General features: G+C 44.1%; 1 protein-coding gene across 1 annotated transcript in view; it reads right to left on the bottom strand.

The window, feature by feature from the left end:
• Positions 1-743: 743 nt before the first annotated feature.
• The window catches only part of SYNDIG1L (synapse differentiation inducing 1 like), a 54,399-nt gene continuing 35,751 nt past the window's right edge, over positions 744-19,391 (bottom strand). The window contains exons 2-4 of the mRNA XM_081866244.1: positions 17,935-18,401; positions 13,554-13,691; positions 744-5,459 (exon numbers count right to left, since the gene is read on the bottom strand). Of these exons, the coding sequence (XP_081722370.1) occupies positions 5,301-5,459; positions 13,554-13,691; positions 17,935-18,351 (714 nt within the window). The 5' untranslated portion in view covers positions 18,352-18,401 and the 3' untranslated portion in view covers positions 744-5,300. The remainder of the gene's footprint in view (positions 5,460-13,553; positions 13,692-17,934; positions 18,402-19,391) is intronic.

Raw genomic sequence — 19,391 nt, 5'->3', positions numbered from 1 at the left:
AGCTCTTGCAATCTGGCTCTGCTCAGGGGACAAATTAAGGAGAGGATTTAGGGTCACAGTGACAGGGTCCAACATCTCATATATCAACGGACAACTTGTACGCACATATAGACTCTGCATGTATAACCAGAATTCCTGCAGAAAGGTGGGTGTGCAATCACATACTAACCAACAGTCCTACTTGGAGTGGGACACTCCAGATTTACAGAAGCAGCCCGGCTTCTATTTGACATCCCGGATGTCCTGCTTCAGCCATCTTGCCTCTTCTGTGGTAGCCTGGTGTCCGCCGCCACAGCCTCTGCAGCCTCCATACAACCAGAAGTGGGTGCAGCACATTTCCAGAGAGGCAGCACCGCTTCTGGTGGCCACGGTGAGGCCGCAGGGGCCGCAAGAAGGCTGAGGCCTAGCTGCCACCCTGGCAGTGGAGGAGAGAAAGACAGAGAATATAAGGTGGTCCAGTTGTGGGCGACATGGTGTGGGGTGGGGTGCCCTGGATTTGGGTGAGAATATGTTGGGGGTATGCAATCATGCAGGGGGAGCCTTCGCTTTTACCCACTGTAGGCATGGAGGCTCTTCGGTGACTCTATGGAGGTCAAGGGCAAGATCTGCTTCTGCAATCTCCCTTCACGCATTCTCCCTGGACGTCTGGTTTTGCTATGTCCAAGAGTCCTGCACCAGTTACCAAATGCATCCCATTCCCATGTTCTTTCCCGCATCAGAAGTTGATACTATCAATAAACACGTCCTTCATTTCCTTTTTATTATATTATTTCGTTATATAAAACATAATGGGCCCCTTCAGAGGTTTCTTCTTCCGAACAGGTGTATTTTCATGTGTGCTTCTCTCTCCATTATGGCTCAAGTACAGCAGAAATCTCAGACATTAACATGCTACTTTAGAATAAAATGTACACCTGAACTATACACAACATGCTGAGCCTCTGACAGAATAGCTACAGCGTGCACAGATAAATCCAAGACAAATCCAAGTCTGTACCTCTAGACACAGATATGGGACGCTGGGGTGGGAAGTACTGAGCACTCCGGTAGAAAGCTTGAGGAGGAGGAGGTGAAGGCAGAGACTCTTGGGACTCAGCTAGACTGCTAAAGAAAAAGCGATTTATATGCGTCGTATGCGCGATATAACATTGTGCCACCAGATGGTGGCAAGGAGTCCCGTTTTTCTCTACCAGTTTTACCTGTTTAAATTTACAACGCTTAAAACCGAAACGCTTCTTTGATGTGTCTAGATCCAGCCTAGCTTTTCAGGGAAAGGGTGGTTAAATTATTCATATTAGAAAGCACCTGGAAAATTGTTAAATACATACCACCAGTCAATGTTTCTCTTGCTGCTTGATTCACATAGTATTTTAAGTCTGACACTAGGGAGTCCATGGACACTTGGCTCAGCAGGGATGGGGAATCTTGGGGCCATATGTGGTCCTCCGGGACCCTCTATCTGGCCTTGGGGAACAGGCTTGAGTCTTGTAAGACCTGCTCCCTTCCTTGCAGGTTTTCTTCACCTGGCCTGGGAGGGCAGGGCCCTGATTGACTCCAGCTACAAAAACTGAGGTTTCTGAACACAAACTTGGGCTGGGTTTTTTTGTTTGAGGGGTTTGTTGCTGTTGGTTTGGCATATCTTTATTTCAAATGCTGTTGTTGTGATTTATGTTCAGTTTGGTTTTGTATTTTTAATGTTTTATTTATTGTTTACGACTACTTTTGTAGTTACATATTTTTTTCATGTTGTAAGCCACCTTGAGCATGGTTTGAACTGTGGAAAAACTATGTAGGTGGCATGGGCGTAGCCAAGATTTTTGTTGGGGGGGGGACAGATTCTCAGTTTGTTAAGAATATTGTATTGATTTACTTGATTTAGGGAGGCAGCTGCCCCCCTGGCTACGCTCATGTTAAGTAGGTAAACACCCTCCCGGCTACACCCCTTGCCAGCCCTACTAGATGGCATTTTTTTGCCTGGTTGAATTGTGTACTGGAACTCTGATAATACCTCTTGTTTGCCTGGAGAATAGAGAGGGAAGCCTGCAAAGTCTGAAGAAACTAGCCTACTATACAAAAGGTAAAATTCACATCCATTGCTCTGCCCACTTTGCCTCTGGCCTTGTCCATGACTGCCATGTAGCTCCCAGAGGTTTGCTCAGAAGAGATGTAGCCCTCAGGCTGGAAAAGGTTCTCCAGCTCTGTTTGGACTAGAGCCTGGAGATGACCAAAGGGTCATCTCCAACTACCCAAGAGTTGGCATATACTACTTTTTCCTTCCTTTCACCTCTGCTATGTCTTCTGCTTTTCCTCCTCACTTGTCAATAGCACAGCCCACTCTCAGTTCTTCCAGCTCAAAAGTCTCCTCTGCCCACTCTCCCTCCTTCTTGGAATTGCTAAATCTTATGGCAGCACTTCCAGCCCTGCCAGCATAAGGCTTCTTCATTAACTTCTGCTCACTTCCTTGTGATGCCTTGGAGACACACTGGAAGCGCAGACTAACCTTCCTCACATTTCATTCACAAGATAATCCACAGTTTTCTTAATGGCCATCCTATTAGCGAACAAAAACACAGAAACAAATACCACATTAATTGAGAACGGCATACAGGCGCTGTCAAGCACAGCCCTGGAAGGAGCTTCCTCTAGTGGGCATGAGGTTTTGTTGGTTGTCATTTTCTTTCAAAACTAAAAACCCTTCAGTACCTTCCCCCCCTACACTTTGATCATTAACAAACAGTGTTTTCTCCCTCCGGCTATGAACAGAGTTAAATTAAATCCTTGCCTCAGGAAAGGCAGACTTCTTGGTTTTGTGTCATACAACAGGCATGGAAGTGAAATCAAAACACTTATGCTTTGTTGAAGTGGTCATAACTGGGAGTTTGCTTCGTGCCAGTAAATTGTTCGTATGCAACAACACAGGCTGGGGAATGGCATTGCAGAGGTTTTCCCACCTTAATTTTTCCTTAGTTACTTTACCCAGAAGCATTAAGTGTCTGCATCTCTTGTTTTTCTTTGCAGCTTCTCTCTTATCAGTGTAAAATACAGTTTCGTTTCTTACTAAGTTTGGCTGAAGGATTTGGCTTTTTCGACCTAGGTATGTCTCATAGTTTTTATGGCACCCGTCTCAAAGGGATGCTCAGGGCAGCTTCCAAGCACATTAAAAATGTGAATAATTGAAACATCAATAATAAAAAGGAGAAAACCTACAGTTACTTAAAAAGAAGAAGTCCCTATGGACATCCCTAGCTATCAAATGTTTGTGTGAATAGCAATGGCTTACACTATTTGCAAAAGGTGAAAGGTTCAGACATAGGTGGGCTTTTACTAAGAGGAAATGTCACAACCAGAGAAGATGAACTCAGAGAGAGTCAGTCAGCCTGTTGCAGGTAAGAATGACACATTCAGCCTAACATCCCCATGATATCATAAAGGCCTCATAGGTTTAGATGGGAAGAGGCTTTTTACCAGCACCACAAATTGTGCCCAGAAATATATTGGCTGAAAGTGCAGATACTGGAGTACTGCTGGTCAGCTCTACTGCAGCTAAGCTTTGGAACATATTCATGACATTCCCCACATTCAATTCACACTTAAGGCCCAAGCACAGATTCAGAATCGAGACCTAAGCCTGGCATAGAGACAAGAAGATAGAACACTCGATGTAATTTTCAAACCAATGACCCCACTTAACAAATACATGCATACATTGAACCAGAACAGAGTGCCAAAGCACCCCACAGGAAAGAGATTACAAACATTTAACTATAAGCACCTTCTGTGTTCTTCCTGCCAGGTACGAACAGAGCCCCTGCGAGGCAGTCCCATGGATTTGACTTGTTCTAGTTCAAATGACTTCAGTGTCTACACTGCCCTTATTTTTACTATGTATTTTGTGTTTTTTATATTATAATTTTATGTTGTGAACAGTATACAAATTTAAAATAAATACATAAATAGATGGATAAGGGCCAGCTTAGCCTAGGGGTTACTTCAAATCTATCTTTGCAGAATCACCAATTGCTTAACGGCAGTTCGATACTCTGCGGGTGCTGTCTGGCTTTTAATAAACAAATAAATAGGTGGATAACTTTGGGCACAGCACAACTAAATTGGCTAAAATTCAAGCGTTCCCACTTATGAGCCAACCCTATATGTACCTACTCAGTAGCAAGTCTCACTGAGTTCACTAAGGCTTATTCCCAACTAAGTGAATATAGGATTACAGCCTCAGATGTATAAGTGTTTGCACAGAAACAGGCACAAGAAAGCTCCCATTGCATGTAGACAGAATAATTGTAGCTGTAGAACCATTTTTACACAGAACTACCTGATCACTACAACGTCTTATCCATTCAATTCCATTTGCCTCCACAGGCTAAGGTCTGGGACATTCTGGATGTGATCAAAAGTGATCAAACCACACCACATTGGGGTGACTTTTCCATGTCAAAATGGTTATGTTAAGCTATCCTGAGTGACAGTGTAATGCACATGTCAAAATATAATTAAAATCTGGAAGGCCCATGAGGACTTTCTCAAGCCCCTTTAATGAGCTTGGTTATAGTAACTGTAATAATTGTCTTATTTAAAGCAGGTGTGTATCTCAGGTTGAAAGTGATGGCTGGGCGTGATTCTCCAAGGCCATCTTATTCTATTGTGGCGGCAGGGAAAGCCTCATACAGGAGCTGTAGGCAGAGGGGCAAGTTATATGAACAAAGCCTCTGAAAGAGAACTTTTATGGCACGTAGCTGCTACCAGCTACCCAAGGGTGAATTATTAGCATTTGATGTTGCAAGTCTTGTCATCGGCATAATAATGCAAATATCTTGACAATGCTGTTTGCTGTCACCGTGTAGCCTTCAGTCCTATCTCCCAAAAGAAAGACTTTAATCTTCCCCAGCCTTCCTCTTCACTGTGTGCCCTGAGTAGGCAGGGGCTTAGATCCGACAGGTGACTGGACTTCACAAACACCAGGTCTAGCACACATGGACAGTGGTTTGAAAACACCCTGCAGACAACATTTGAAAAACTGTCCTATTCCCTTTTTTTGTTCCCGACAGTCTCAAAATCCAGGATTTTCAGTCTGAACTCTCCCCCTGCTTTTAGCTTGTCAGTCCGTGATACAAAGTAGGTCACAGTATATGTTTTATCAGAAAAAGGAAGGAGACCACACAGTCTGTATGAGCACAGATCTCTGTTTTGGGAGTGCTCCGTAGAAATCCTTGTAAGCATAGTGTCCTATGTTTCATAGGAAAGTGTGTAATCCGAGAGAATTATCCATCTGATGCAGAGATTCTTTACTATACGTGGCCACCTTTAGATAGGTAAGCAATCAGTGCTACAATCACTCCAACATACACTCCTGTGCCAATGGTGATAGAGAGTGCAGCAAGGAATAGTGCACGCCGGGAAGCAGAACTTGCCAGGTGAAAGTCCCCCTTGGAGATAGCCTTACTCGTCTGGAAACAAACAATAAATACATTATTTGTATCAATGTACAATAGCCTCAAAGGCTAATAATATCAGCTGTTTTTCAGTGAAAAGAGAATGCTTTTGTCTTCCTCAAAACTGTGTGTTAATGTATAACAACAACAACAACAACAATTTGTTATTTATACCCTGCCATCTGACTGGGTTTCCCCAGCCACTCTGGACGGCTTCCAACAGAAGGTTAAAAATACATTAAAACATCAGTCGTTAAAAACTTCCCTAAACAGGGCTGCCTTCAGATGTCTTCTAAACGTCAAATAGTTGTCTATTTCTTTGACATCTGATGGGAGGGCGTTCCACAGGCCAGGCGCCACTACCAAAAAGGCCCTCTGCCTGGTTCCCTGTAACTTCGCTTCTCACAGGGAGGGAACCGCCAGAAGGCCCTTGGTGCTGGACCTCAGTGTCTGGGCTGAACGATGGGGGGTGGAGACGCTCCTTTAGGTATACTGGGCCGAGGCCGTTTAGGGCTTTAAAGGTCAGCACCAACACTTTGAATTGTGCTCGGAAACATACTGGGAAACAATGCAGATTTCTCAGGATCAGTGTTATATAGTCTCAGTGGCCACTCCCAGTCACCAGTCTAGCTGCTGCATTCTGGATTAATTGCAGTTTCTGAATCACCTTCAAAGGTAGCCCCACATAGAGCGCATTGTAGTAGCCCAAGTGGGAGATAACTAGAGCGTGTACCACTCTGGCAATACAGTTTGCAGGCAGGTAGGGTCTCAGCCTGCGTACCAGATGGAGCTGGTAGACAGCTGCCCTGGACACAGAATTGACCTGCGTCTCCATGGACAGCTGTGAGTCCAAAATGACTCTCAGGCTGTGCACATGCTCCTTCAGGGGCACAGTTGCCCCATTCAGGACCAGGGAGTCCCCAACACCCACCCGTACTTCTGTCTTGTCAGGATTCAACCTCAACCCATTAGCTGCCATTCATCCTCCTACCATGTAATGTAATGTAAAATACATATTATATTACAACAATTTGTTCAATGAGAGTAATGGCTGGTGGTTTTAATTATTACATGTAAACCACCCAGGGAACATTCATTATTGGGTGGTCAATGCATGCATGTGAACTTTCAGAGGCATCTGGTTAGTCACCGCTGGGGAAAAAAAGAAGCATAATGTTCTATTTTAGTCTAATCCAATGTGTTTATGTTTGTCCATCCCTTTAGTGACTGTATTACGTTGCTTCTTCTGGATATTTCCTTGGAGATAAGATGACCCAAATTCACTGAGCTAATCAGTGAGAACAAAGAACACTTTGTTAGTTCATTGCTTGTTATAGGTTTTTCCTTTTCTTCACAATTTAGTATCTCTGAGGCCATGTCCACACCGGATTCTCCAGAACCAAATTTGTGTTAACCAAACCTATACTGTGCCTATAGGGGACAATGTCAATAGGGGGCTTCCCCATGCCAGCTCTATAGCTACTTTACCAGGAATCTTCTGCTGAGCTAAAATGCTGAACCAAGAGTGGAAGAGGGTGGTTGTTGTTGTTTTTAGTTTTGTAAATGTGCCCTTCAGCTTCTGTTTTGCATAGCTCAGGTGTCAAGAGCCTTTGAGTCCGAGGACCTGCCTCTGCTTCCCACAGTTTTCATGGGGGGAGGGTTGCCTTCACTGTGTTCCTCCTCTTTGCTCTCCAGTCTCCTAGGCACCCCAAGCATCACTGAGGAATCTGCTTTAGCCTTCGCACGTTTGCCTTTAAAGATTCCAAGGTTTGAATACTTTCAGGCAATCCCCATATCTCTCTACATCCCCTTGTGCCTTCCAAGTTCGGAGGGGGCCACATGATACATTTCTGTCGCTATGGTGCTACTTGCCTTGCTGCTCCCACCTGTCAATCTTACTTTCTGTTGCTCCAGTTGCTATGGCAACAAGAGTAGCAGCTCTTTAGCTCTTGGTGCAGAACACTGGGCAGGCTGCTGCATCATTTGCCATAGATTGCCTTCCTTGCTTTGGAGCTCCAGTCCACCACAGCCCTCAGCACCTTCCAGTATGTATGATGGTTTCCTCCTGGGGGAGGTTGTGCTCACGACCCCAACATCACAGTTCTATAGAATCATGCCCCTCCTTGACTCACAAGGGGCTAATTCACAAGCTCCTACAACCAGATAATGTCGTGCCTTCAAAGTGTGCCTTGCTGTGGTCCTGTTTGCGTTTAATCCTACCTGTTATCTTTCTGCTTAATTTCCGAGCTGCATAAAAGTTTTCAAAAGGACCACGTAATTCCCTAAAGCTTAATGCTTTTGTGCTGCTGGCAAGCATGGATTCATCCCTCTTCAAAACATTTCTCCCCAACAATTCTAATACTTCTGCTTGCTCGCTTACTATGAAATCCGTTATTGTCTTGAGTTGAGAGCAATAATTTGTTATTCTTCTTCTTTTCCTATAATTAACAGTGTTACTATTAAGAATTCTTCCTCTCTTTGCTAGTGTTGTCAGGCTTTCTTAATTGGCTTTTGTTTTGGGGTTGGTTCCACCAAATTTTGGAATCCCTTCTCTAAACACATGATGAAACTGATATCTTCTTTGACCTCTCTGTTTTAGGTGACAGACAAAAATCCCTTTTCTCTCATGCCTTAAATGGCTTTTAAGATTTGTGGCACTTTTTTGCTTTTCATGATTTTGATGTTTTGATTCAGAGATAATAACCAATGTGATGCCTGTGAAGGATGGCCAGACCCAACCACTTACTAGCAAAGTAGATAAATAGGTACCACTGTGGTGGGAAGGTAAATGGCGTTTCCATGCCACGGTGTTCTGTTGCGCCAGAAACGGTTTACTAGCAAAGGGTGACCCATCCTACATCTTTCTTTCCCGGCCACTTATTTGCCACCTGGGGCAAGGGGTGAAAAATACCTACTACCTTTTGGTGGCTGTCTTGGGAGTAAGGGGACTGCCAGCAGAAATCTGTCTCCTACCTGGCAATTTTAGCCCATCATCCCTCCTGCACTCCCAGGAACTTTAGATCAGTGGCATAGTCCAGTTTCAGTAACATAGGGGGAAAGATAGGCATTGAGTGTTTCCAGAATACAGTGTAGCTCAGAAATCCAATTAAGCAGTTTATTATGGAGGAGTATTTAAAAAGGAGGGAAAGTGGGGAAACAGAGAGTATGTACAGTACTGGCCTAGATGATCCTACCGTAAGCAAGCAAACATAGCAAAACTTACTCCTATGGTTATCATTCAAGTTGGTAGCTTCCGGAGCTGGTTGTAGGATAAGGGACAAAGAAATGTTAGCAATATGCTACTTTAAAGGGATCTTGACCCAAGTGGGTTGTGATTGACAGATGGCTCCCAGCAGCTAATCAGAGAGACTACAGTAGCTAAGAAGGTTAAAAGTTGGGAGATGAGGTTGCAATAGTGTCAGTTCCTGCCACAGTGGTCTTTCTATCCTACCAGACCACAATCTGTCCTCAGCTTCTGCACTGGACTGGGGATGTGAGGGAGGTCTAGAGAACTTGAGTATCGTAAGGGAACAGGTTAGGGCAAGCCATAACTTTGCCACAGTGACCTCCAGAAGATGTTGAGCTACTGCTGTCATCTTTCGCCATACTGGCTGAGGCTGTTGTAAGCTGGAGCCCAGTAAGATCTAGAAGCCACTACAATAGGCGCCCTATTTTAATTCATTTCCCCCCTAGCTTTTTAGCTGTGTTATTTTCTCCTGCTGTTTTTATTGTTTTTATTGATTTTTTAAAAACATAATAAAAAAGTTTTAATTTTGTATTGTAAGCTGCCTTGAAGCTAGATGTGGTAAGATGGTAAAAATCCTATAAGTAAAATAAAAGTGAGCTGTAAATGAGTCTTTATTGAAACACACAAATAATATTTTATTCACATCTTGCTCATTCTGAATCTGACTTCTGTTGGGTGAGTTTGATTACAATGTAGCGCAACAGAGGTCAGTAGAGAACCACTGGTGTAATCATGTAATGGACAGTCTTCTAAAGTACTTCCTCTACAGTAGAGACAGGGATACCTGTAGCCAACCAGATACTTGTGGACTCCAACTTCTAAGAACCCCAGGTAGCATAGCCAATGTTCAGGGATAATGGGAGCCTAGCAACATCTTATGAGGGCCACAGGTTTCTTAGCGCTCTCTACAGAGATGATTTACAGTACTAGGAAAATGTAGTTGATATAATTGATTTGGATCTCAGCCAAGCAAAGGAATTTTACTACTTAAACTGGAAAGGATGGGTGAGAAAGGGGAATCAGACAAAGAGTTGTGCTGAATGTGAAGGGCAAGCGTTCAATCTAGAGGGGTGGGGAAGGCCCATGACATTTGCTTTGCATGCAGAAAGTCAGTCCCTGGCATCTCCAAGAAGGGCTGGGGGAAAGGAAATTCTGGTGAGCCACTGTTAGTAAAGGTAGGGACCCCTGGACGGTTAAGTCAAAGGTGATTATGGGGTTGTGGCGCTCATCTCGCTTTCAGGCCGAGGAAGTGGGTGTTTGTCCACAGACAGCTTTCTGGGTCATGTGGCCAGCATGACTAAACCGTTTCTGGTGCAACAGAACACCGTGACACGGAAACGCCATTTACCTTCCCACCACAGTGGTACCTATTTATCTACTTTCACTGGCGTGCTTTTGAACTGCTAGGTTGGCAGGAGCTGGGACAGAGCAACGGGAGCTCACCCCGTTGCGGGGCTTTGAACCGCCAACCTTCCGATCGGCAAGCCCAAGAGGCCCCGTGGTTTAGACCACAGTGCCACCCGCGTCCCTCAGTAGAGGTGATACTGAGCTAAATGCACCAATGGTCTGAATTGGTATAGGGCAGCTTCCTGACAAGTGAACTTCCTCTGCAGTCACTATTGGAAGACACATTCCCTATTCATTATGGATCCTGAGGAGAAGAACTGGTGGCTACTGGTGAAATTTGTGAATGAGACCAAGCTCAGAAGCATTGTCAGAGCAGGGAAGAATTGGGTGATGACGTAGGGTGAAAAAGAATAACAGAATTGCCATTCAATTTTTGAATACAAAGTTTGGGGACAATATTTTTGTTTATTTAAGCAGTTGTATATCCTGCCCATCTATTGTAGTGAGTATAGCCAGGGTGGCTACATTGTCAGCTTTGAAACTTGAAAGGAGAGAGGAAGAAAGACTTTGAATATTGGATAATCATAATGTGATTTACAAGCTATTTTTTGGATGTGTTTGGCAGGTTTCTTTCCTTTTCTTGACTAAATACAGGGAAAATTTGATATTACAGTGTAAATCACTGGTGAGGTTGTATTTGAAATATGGTGTGGTGGTAAATTTTGAAGAACAGCAGCTCATTATGACTGCCCTTACAGCAGGGATAGGAAGCTTGTGGCCCTCCATATGTTATTCAACTGCAGCTCCCATCATCCCTGTTCACTGGCCATGTTAGCTGGGGCTGATGGGAGTTGGAGTCCAACAACTTCTGGAGGGCCACAGGTTCCTCACCACTGCCCCATACTCACAAGGGTGTGTGCTTCTGCAGGTTCCTAGCTAGACTTAAGACAAGATAACCCATCTTACTATTCTCTGTAGCATGACTGCAATTCCATGCATAGTTACTTAGAAATAAGCTCCAATGAACTCACTGGTGCTTATTTCTGACCATAGAGATTCAGCTTGTAAAGCACAATGAGCTTTAATAACTTGTAAAACGCATTGAGACAGCTGAAGTGCAACATTTAGCTTTTAATTATAAAATCTTGAAATTATACCACTTAAACCATTGGTATGAAATAGGAACACCATCAAAGAAAACGAAAGAATTTTAGAGCCTCTGCATGATTATTCTCTGACTTCCTTACTGCTAAGTTGTCAAAGACAAATGTAAAACTTGTAAGGCTCATCATCACCTCATTCTCTTCTTAGAGCAAGGAAAGTCGATCAATTACCCTGGCACTCTGGGAGATGATGTCATTGCTCCTGCTCTGAAAAAAGGCCCAGAGCTGTGCCCCCGCCAGAGCACCATTGCTGCTGACAAGTTTTCCCTGACCATGTTGAAGACTCTTGGCCATCTGTCACAGAGCTTTGTCATTCCGTGGCTGGAGTGATGTAGCAGGGGGGATTGATATACGGCCAAAAATAATGCTTAAAGAATAGCATTTTGTGTGTGTTCTGGGAACAGTGAAAATAAATTCTCCTGAGATGGTGGCTGTAAAATGTGCTTGGCTGTATGTGGAGTTCTCTGTCTGCCCTGCTCCCTTCCTGCATGTAATGTTCTCCATCCCTCTCTCCATTCGGATACGTGATTGAAGTTCAGGATTACCTTCTGAGTAGACTGTAGTTTGCTGGAATACACTTTATTTCAGTTACTCTGACAATTTGTCAGACGGCAGGCCATATATTCTTTAACTACATAAAATGCAGAAACATGTGTTTCATTTACAAGGAGAGCAGTCAGAAGCAAAAGGAGAGTGGGCTCCTGTAACCTTTAACAGTTAGAAGAGGGATGATCAGCAGAGATATGTTTGTGATTATGCCATAGTGCAGCAAGGCTGCTGAAGTGGGTGTTCTTTGTAACGCCTGTTCTGGAAGATCTGCACTATCTACTAATACATTACTAGGGCAACTTTAAGGTTTTGCTATGGGTATATAAAGCCCTGAGCAATGGGTTATTTCTGGGAATACCGTTATCTTGCCTGGCCAATTTAATCCTTGGGGGAGACATTCTTTACTAGTGCTGTATGCTGTATGCTCTTCAAGTTTGCTCCTCACTAAAAACAGGGCCTTTAGTGTGGTGGCACCTACCCTTTGGAATGTGCTTCCAGGGAGCATCAGGTAAGCACCTATAGTATTGACATTAAGGCACTTGTTTCAAACTCTTCTGTTCACCTTTCCTTTAGAGGTGATCCAGCTTTGTTGATGTATTAATGTTATCTAGAGATTTGTGATGTCTTTTAAGCACATAAGAGCCTGCTAGATTAGCCCAGTGCCTCATCTAGTCCAGTATCTTGTTCTCACAGTGGCCTTGTTTTACAAATGTAGTTTCATGATTGATTTTATGCTGCTTACTGCCATGATTTTATTTTTTTAAATGTTGACAGTATAGAAAATTTAGCCTGTGAATAAAAGTGGAAAGGCTGTACTTGCCAAAAACTCTTTTTTGCACAGCTATTCAATGTACAGTCATACCTCGTGTTGCGTACTTTCGCGTTACGTCCCGTGACAACCCGGAAGTACTGGAATGGGTTACTTCCGGGTTTTGCTGCTCGCACATGTGCAGAAACGCTAAATCACACTTCATGCATGTGCACCAAATTGCGCCGCGCACCTGCGCAGACACAGCACTTTGAGTTGTGGGCATTTCATGTTACGGACAGGCCTTCGGAACGGATCCCATCCGTAACACGAGGTACCACTGTACAACAGTCCGATCCATCTTTCCTTCTGGATAGTTCAGCTTCTTTTTCTTACAGGTTGGGAATAGCAGTGCTTACAGTTACCTTGTGAGGTTTCAGCGTTGCTTTAAAGAACAGTTGATTCTATTAGGAGCTATCAGTTGAGTTCCACGTGACTTTCACACATAAAGCCACGCACCCATGCACTCCCATAAGTCGCACTTGAAATGCGCTGCAATGCAGAGAGCAAATCCTGTTGGCTTCTGATGCTGGGTATCCTTCATGACAACATGGACGCTGCTCCTTTGCCATGTGATGGGGATCCGAGCACTGTTTTAAGCCTGATACAAGAACAGCCCTATCATTTGATAGAATGAGGACAGATTTGGGGGTAGCATTAAAGGGGAAGGTGAGGGATGAATGGTGGCAAAAATTTCCCTGTGGTGGAAATTTTTAGTAAAATATGGAGTGACATTTGCATTTTTTCCATCAAGCACCGACATGTTTGGGGTTGGCATTAGGCAGCTAGACACACACACACACACACACACACACACTCCACACCCCAGCAACTTCCCAGATAATTTCATGTTAGCAGGGGTCCTAGTTGGGTGGGACTGCAATATACTTGGCACAGTAGTGAATCCAGCCCTGACAGGCCTTTTATAAAATAGTTCCCTAAGACAAGAAGAACACAGTACATAGCAGGAAACATCAGCACACGCAAATTCTTACCCCTTGAGAAAAGTAGAAAGCAGCAATTCCCAGAGGCCAGAAACAACAGAGCATTGAAAAAATTGCCAAGCCCAGGTGGTCTCGTGGGGGAAGCATCAGAAAATGATCTTCACTCTCGCTGTCACTGGAGGAGTCACTCTGGAAAGCAAATCAAGGCAATGGCACACTGTAAGCCTGACCCACAGAGTATTCAGCAGCAGCAGAACATGTAACCAATTTACACTACACATGTTTGATGTTGCTGCTGTGACAACACTTTCTCTCCTGATATACAGCAGCAGGCAGATGAACTTCATGGGGCAGGAAGCGCTGTGATGGGAGTGTCGGCGGGACGAGTCCATCACACATTCAAGCGATACAGAGTCAGCCTCTATGAGCTAGGATGTTTATCTGCCAAGGAACAGTGGCTAATATGAATGATCTTTTGGGAACTGGATGTCCAACAGAGATGATATACAGGGCACCACCTCAATCATCACCATACTTCCCCGTCTTCAGACTGAAAATACTTGATGTCTATTAGGCAGCAGATGTACTGCTTAGTATGCTGATTGAGAATAATCTTCTTGGCTTCAGTCCACAAACCATTTAATCTGGAATGGTCTGGCAGGTATTTCATAGACCTCAGTAGGACTTCGGTGAGACTATTGGGAGTAAGAAACTTGTGGTTTTCAGCAATCTATGCATTACTGGCATTCTGCTATATGTATCTTGTCTTACAACATGCTTATCCTAAAACACAACATCAAAAAATGTGCAACTGACGAATGCACTTGGAAATCTAAACAAATAATCCATACAAACATAATTGAGCTGGATAAATAAGATGGATGGTTAAATAGGAACCCTAGAGGAAGCTGGTATCCTCATTATGCCAGCTCAACAAAGATGTCCTCAAATCACTTGGTTCAGAAGAGACCCTTAATTCTAACATGCTTTTCCAGGGTAAGACTATTGAGAATTTGAATCTGTCACATTCCCTGAATGACTATGAGAATTACTAAGATTGACAATTAAGTCTGGCTGTGTCAATCCTGCATATGGAAATTTCTGGTACTTTAACTACCCAGCTATGAATCAAAAGAATAATGGAATATGTAGGCATGGGGTCCTCAACCTTTTTGGGCCCAGAAGCAAAATTGGAGGTTTAAGAAACTATTGTAGATGCCACAAAATACCCCATTCCAAAACATTTATCCTCCCCAACTCACCCCGCCCCTACGGAACAGTATCCAACTAACTCGTACCATAAGAGCAAGGATTTCCACAAGTGCAACTGAATCCCCCACTTCTTCTCTCCTGTGCAGTCCCTAAATCTGTTCTGGGTTTCTTCCAAAACCTCTGGAGCAGATTTGGGAAGGGTACCATACAAGGCATATGCATGGGGTGGGGAGCAGTTCCATTGTACAAGTGGAAATCCTTGCACTGATAAAACAAGTTAGAAGAACAGCATCCAAATAAAGAAAGTTACGTCCCTTAGAAAAAAACAGGCAAACCCCCAACCACCATCCCAACACCCCATTTAAAAGAAACAGTAAAAAATGAGAGTGGCAAGGTGCCTTGATGGGTGCTAAGGGGTGTGTGTCTGAGGGTGCAACTGTGTCCACCAGCACCACGTTGAGGGCCCCAGATTTAGACTGACAAGTTGACATAGAGTAGTTCTGAGATTAAAGGATGGTTGGATTCATGGCTGTAAAATTGCCATAGAAAGGATACAGTTACTATTGATACTACCAGGGAGATCGCTAGTATTAAGAATGGAAGACAAGTCTTGAATACTGTCAGGGGTTCAGGGAGAGAGACGCAGAGTGAGGGGGAAGGATTCCAGACTGACGAGGAAGAGGATGACAATGACCCAAGATTGTCCATGAGTCCGTCCAGTGAATCGGAGGACTCCCAAAAGGGAGCCCCTCTGGTCAAGCCAAGGGGAGCTAGAGGGGGAAGCAGTCAGGAGCAGGGAAACGAAGGGGGAACCCCCAGTGGGAGTTGGAGAGCGAGACCGGCTGCTCCGCTGGAACGGAGTGAGGGGGGAGGAGTGACCAGTGTGTCAGAAGGAGCAGAACAGGAAGCAGAGAGGGGAAGGAGATCAGGGCAAAACGTCCTGCCGGAAGGGGAGGAAAGTAGTATTGAGGGGAGTGTAACTGTCGAAAGGAAGGTCAGGAGCAACGTAAGCGCGCCAAGTTCAAAATGGGAGGCGCGCGGAAATGAAGAGAGTCCCGGGGAGGAGCCTGGTCCCAAAGCCCGAAGGAGGGGGGAGGAGGCGGCAGAGGATTCAGCCTCTGGAGAGTCCCGAAGGGAGAGAACACAGGGGGGCAGAAAGACCCTGCGGAAAAGGAAAGAGAGAAAGAGGTGGACCAGTACAAGCCTCTTAAACTGGTGTCGAGGCGGGAGTGACTCAGAGGGGACTTCAGCGGTCTAAGGGTAACAGACGTAGGGTCACGGACCTCAGATGTAAAGCTACTGATGTTCTTCAATAAAAGCTTTTGTACATAAGCTGGAGTGGACTTTGGTCTCTTGTGAGCTGGGACCACGGGTGACTCTGACAAATACCTTTTAGATTATTTCTGAAAAATGGAAACACCAAGACTTGTCAATTTAAATCAATGGAGATACCGGCATATACTTATAGTAAAATGGAATAAACATCTTTTTTTTGGTGTCCTATCCCTTCTGGAGCTACTTCCTGATAATGTCGGAGGCGATGCCTCAACAAGAGGCATCTCTTCCGATAAAGAAAGCCGTTCCCAAGTGCCACCTTGGGACCAGATGATAAAGAATTGCAACTGTTTGATTTGTACTATACTGCCGGCTGCCGTTGCTTTATAGCTCAATCCCAAGCTTATTCACTTGGAAGAAAGTTCCATTCATTTTAATGGAAGTTGCTTTCAAGTTAAGTGTGCTTAAGGACACTTTCGTTATTAAATAACTCAGTGTGAAATAGTAACCCAGAAAGCTGCAATATAATAATAACAGTGATGATGCTGGAAGTGATGATAATAATAACAGAAACCGTGTTAGAAGCCCCCACTCACTGCTGTCAGCTCCAACCCTTGATGCGAAGCAATAGGCGTCCTACTGATTTCTCTCTTCCCTGACCGAAAGCTGCTTCTGCCAACGTCGTCTTGATATAATATTTCTAGGACATCTATTGCCACCATGGCATTTAAGTAGCGTTTTTCACCCTCCTACTCTTCCTCTCGTTAAGTATTTTACAGTCTTCCCTCACTCCCCACTCTCTCATTTGACCTTCTTCTTTTCAGCTCTACTTTCACATATTCTCTCCTCCTTCTTAACAGTTTCACACAGGAGAAGAAGGGCGGAGGGAAGGCTTTGCAGAGTTTATATAATAAACCACATCTTCTCCAGCCACTCGGACGTGGGGCAAAATCCTAACAGAAATCACTGCATGGAAATAGATTATCGTTTTTCTTTCAAGCTAAATTCTCAGCTCACTAGCTGGGGATTTGGGATTTCCATGGAAAATTATTTTTCTTGAGTGCCAGTGAAACAGGGCCGTTTTTCATCTTTAGCAATGTCCCTCGCTTGCATTAGGACTAAAATTGATAAATTGTGAGCTAAAATGGATTAGAAATTCTGGATGTGAGCCTAAAACAAGCTTATTAAAATAATTCATTCTAACTACACAACCTCTCTATAATTATTTCTAGTCGTATTATTCTTAATGTATTATATTATGGTGGAAAACCCTTTTTCTTTTGAGAGGGGCATTCTCTTTGGGGTAATCTGTCAGGGGCTGCATGGCAACTCAGGGTGCAGCTGAAGTCAGTGATGTGTGGGCCCAGAACCAAAAGAAGGCGTGGTTCCCCCCTTTCTCCTCTTGCCAGGAGGTCTGAACTGATCGCTTGCAGAGGGTTTTTGAAATCAGGCTGAGGGACGCCTAAACTTAGGCTGAGGCCTAAGACCACAGTTGCTCACCCCTGTATCAAACCCTCAGGCTTAATTCCTCAGAAATAAGGGAAGCTGTCTTTCAGGAGAGAGAAGTTCCCATGCAACATTTACCTCAGTTCTTCCTACTATCATGTACAGTGGTACCTCGGGTTACATATGCTTCAGGTTACATACGCTTCAGGTTACAGACTCAACTAACCCAGAAATAGTGCTTCAGGTTAAGAACTTTGCTTCAGGATGAGAACAGTGCTCCGGCGGTGTGGCAGCAGCAGGAGGCCCCATTAGCTAAAGTGATGCTTCAGGTTAAGAACAGTTTCAGGTTAAGTATGGACTCTGGAACGAATTAAGTACTTAACCTGAGGTACCACTGTACATAATCACAATTATTATATTTTCTATATTTACTTCTCTGTCCTAAGCATGGTTACTCAGAAATAAGTCCCAAGATAGGCTCACAGCTTCCAAAATTTACCTCATATTCTTGCAATTCCTCCTCTTCCACTTCATAGGACACTGTCTGGATTTTGATGTCATTTTCCATCAGGGACCTCCCTTGGGTTTCTTGTACATCAGAGGCCTCAGCAGAATGCTCTTTGTTTCCCATGAAGGCTGTCTCACAACTCTCACCTTTGTTGTCCTTGACTTTGACACTGGTCTCATCCTTCACCAGGATGAAATTTGGGCCGTACAATGCTTCAACAGCCAGCTGAAGAGAACTGGCATCCAGCAGTTGGTGAGTCCTCGCATTGCCAGAATTTTGGAAGATATAGGAGTACAGTTTACCCTGGCAACGGTGGCCAGGATAATCCTGGTGGTAACTGTAACTGCCATGAAGGTGTCCATTGTTCTTGGCCAACAGGGGATTCTGGAGTTCACTCACACTTTCCATTTTGCTGAAAGCTCAGTGCGAGGTGCTTCTAAGACAGAGAACAAACAATCCTGAAGAACAAATGAAAGAAAAAGGAGGCAGAATTAGGGGGCACATAAAATATAGAAACTCATTAAGTCAGGTATGGGGAGCCTGTGGTCCTCCAGCTGTTGTTAAGGAGTCCCATTAGTCCCAGCCAACATCTCCAGTTGTCAGGGATAATGGGCGCTGTATACCAACAACATCTGGAGGGCAACAGGCTTCCCATCCCTGGAGTAAGTGGTTCAAGAGCAATAACTATGTTATGTTAACTAGCACTGGGGCATGTCTGTGTTGATGGAAATACTGGGATTGAACTTATATAAGATAAATTCCAGCATGCACCTTGACTCAGAGAACCTATAGTACTTTGAGGGAAAGTTGATGGAGATCTCTTTCAGATGTGTGCTGAAGTTTTTGCAGTCAAGCCTAGCAATGAATATCTAACCCATTCATTAGGAAATGAAGGATTTAAGGACCACAGAGCTGTAAGTTTCTAGAGAAGGCACAGCTAGGTCACAACCACTCACCCTCAGGGAAGGAGGGAGTAAGGTTTATTTCTCCTTCCTTCCTTCCTTCCTTCCTTCCTTCCTTTCCCTCTGTCCTCTGTGAACCATCTAACTGAGAAGATGTCTGAGGCTGGGGCTCTAGTTTCAGACTATGTGTTTGAGGCCAACTTCTGTATTTTGTAATCAAGAATGCCTTACCTGTGTTGTTTCTGCTGTAGCACTGAATGATGCATGAGTGAGACCTCTGATTACTGTAAGTAAAGCATTTAAACTTACTTAAGGTTGTAGTCCATCCATTCTGGGAGGGGTAGAGGGGGTGGGAGAACACAGTTGTGAGTGCTTAATACTGGGAGACCTAAAGGTCTTAACAACCTATATCTATGTGAAAATCTGAAAAGTTGGCTGTGAAAATGCTGCAATGTACTGTACTGAAACCATCAAAGTACTAAAGATCTGGACTGTGTGCTATATAGCACTTGGATAATTGGACAATCAGAAAACCAGAAGAGCTCA

Source organism: Podarcis erhardii, assembly GCF_964252035.2.
Source record: "Podarcis erhardii genome assembly, chromosome: 1".
NCBI classification, from domain to species: Eukaryota; Metazoa; Chordata; class Lepidosauria; order Squamata; family Lacertidae; genus Podarcis; species Podarcis erhardii.
The sequence above is the reverse complement of the archived record's forward strand: the minus strand, read 5'-3'. Positions and strand labels throughout refer to the sequence as shown.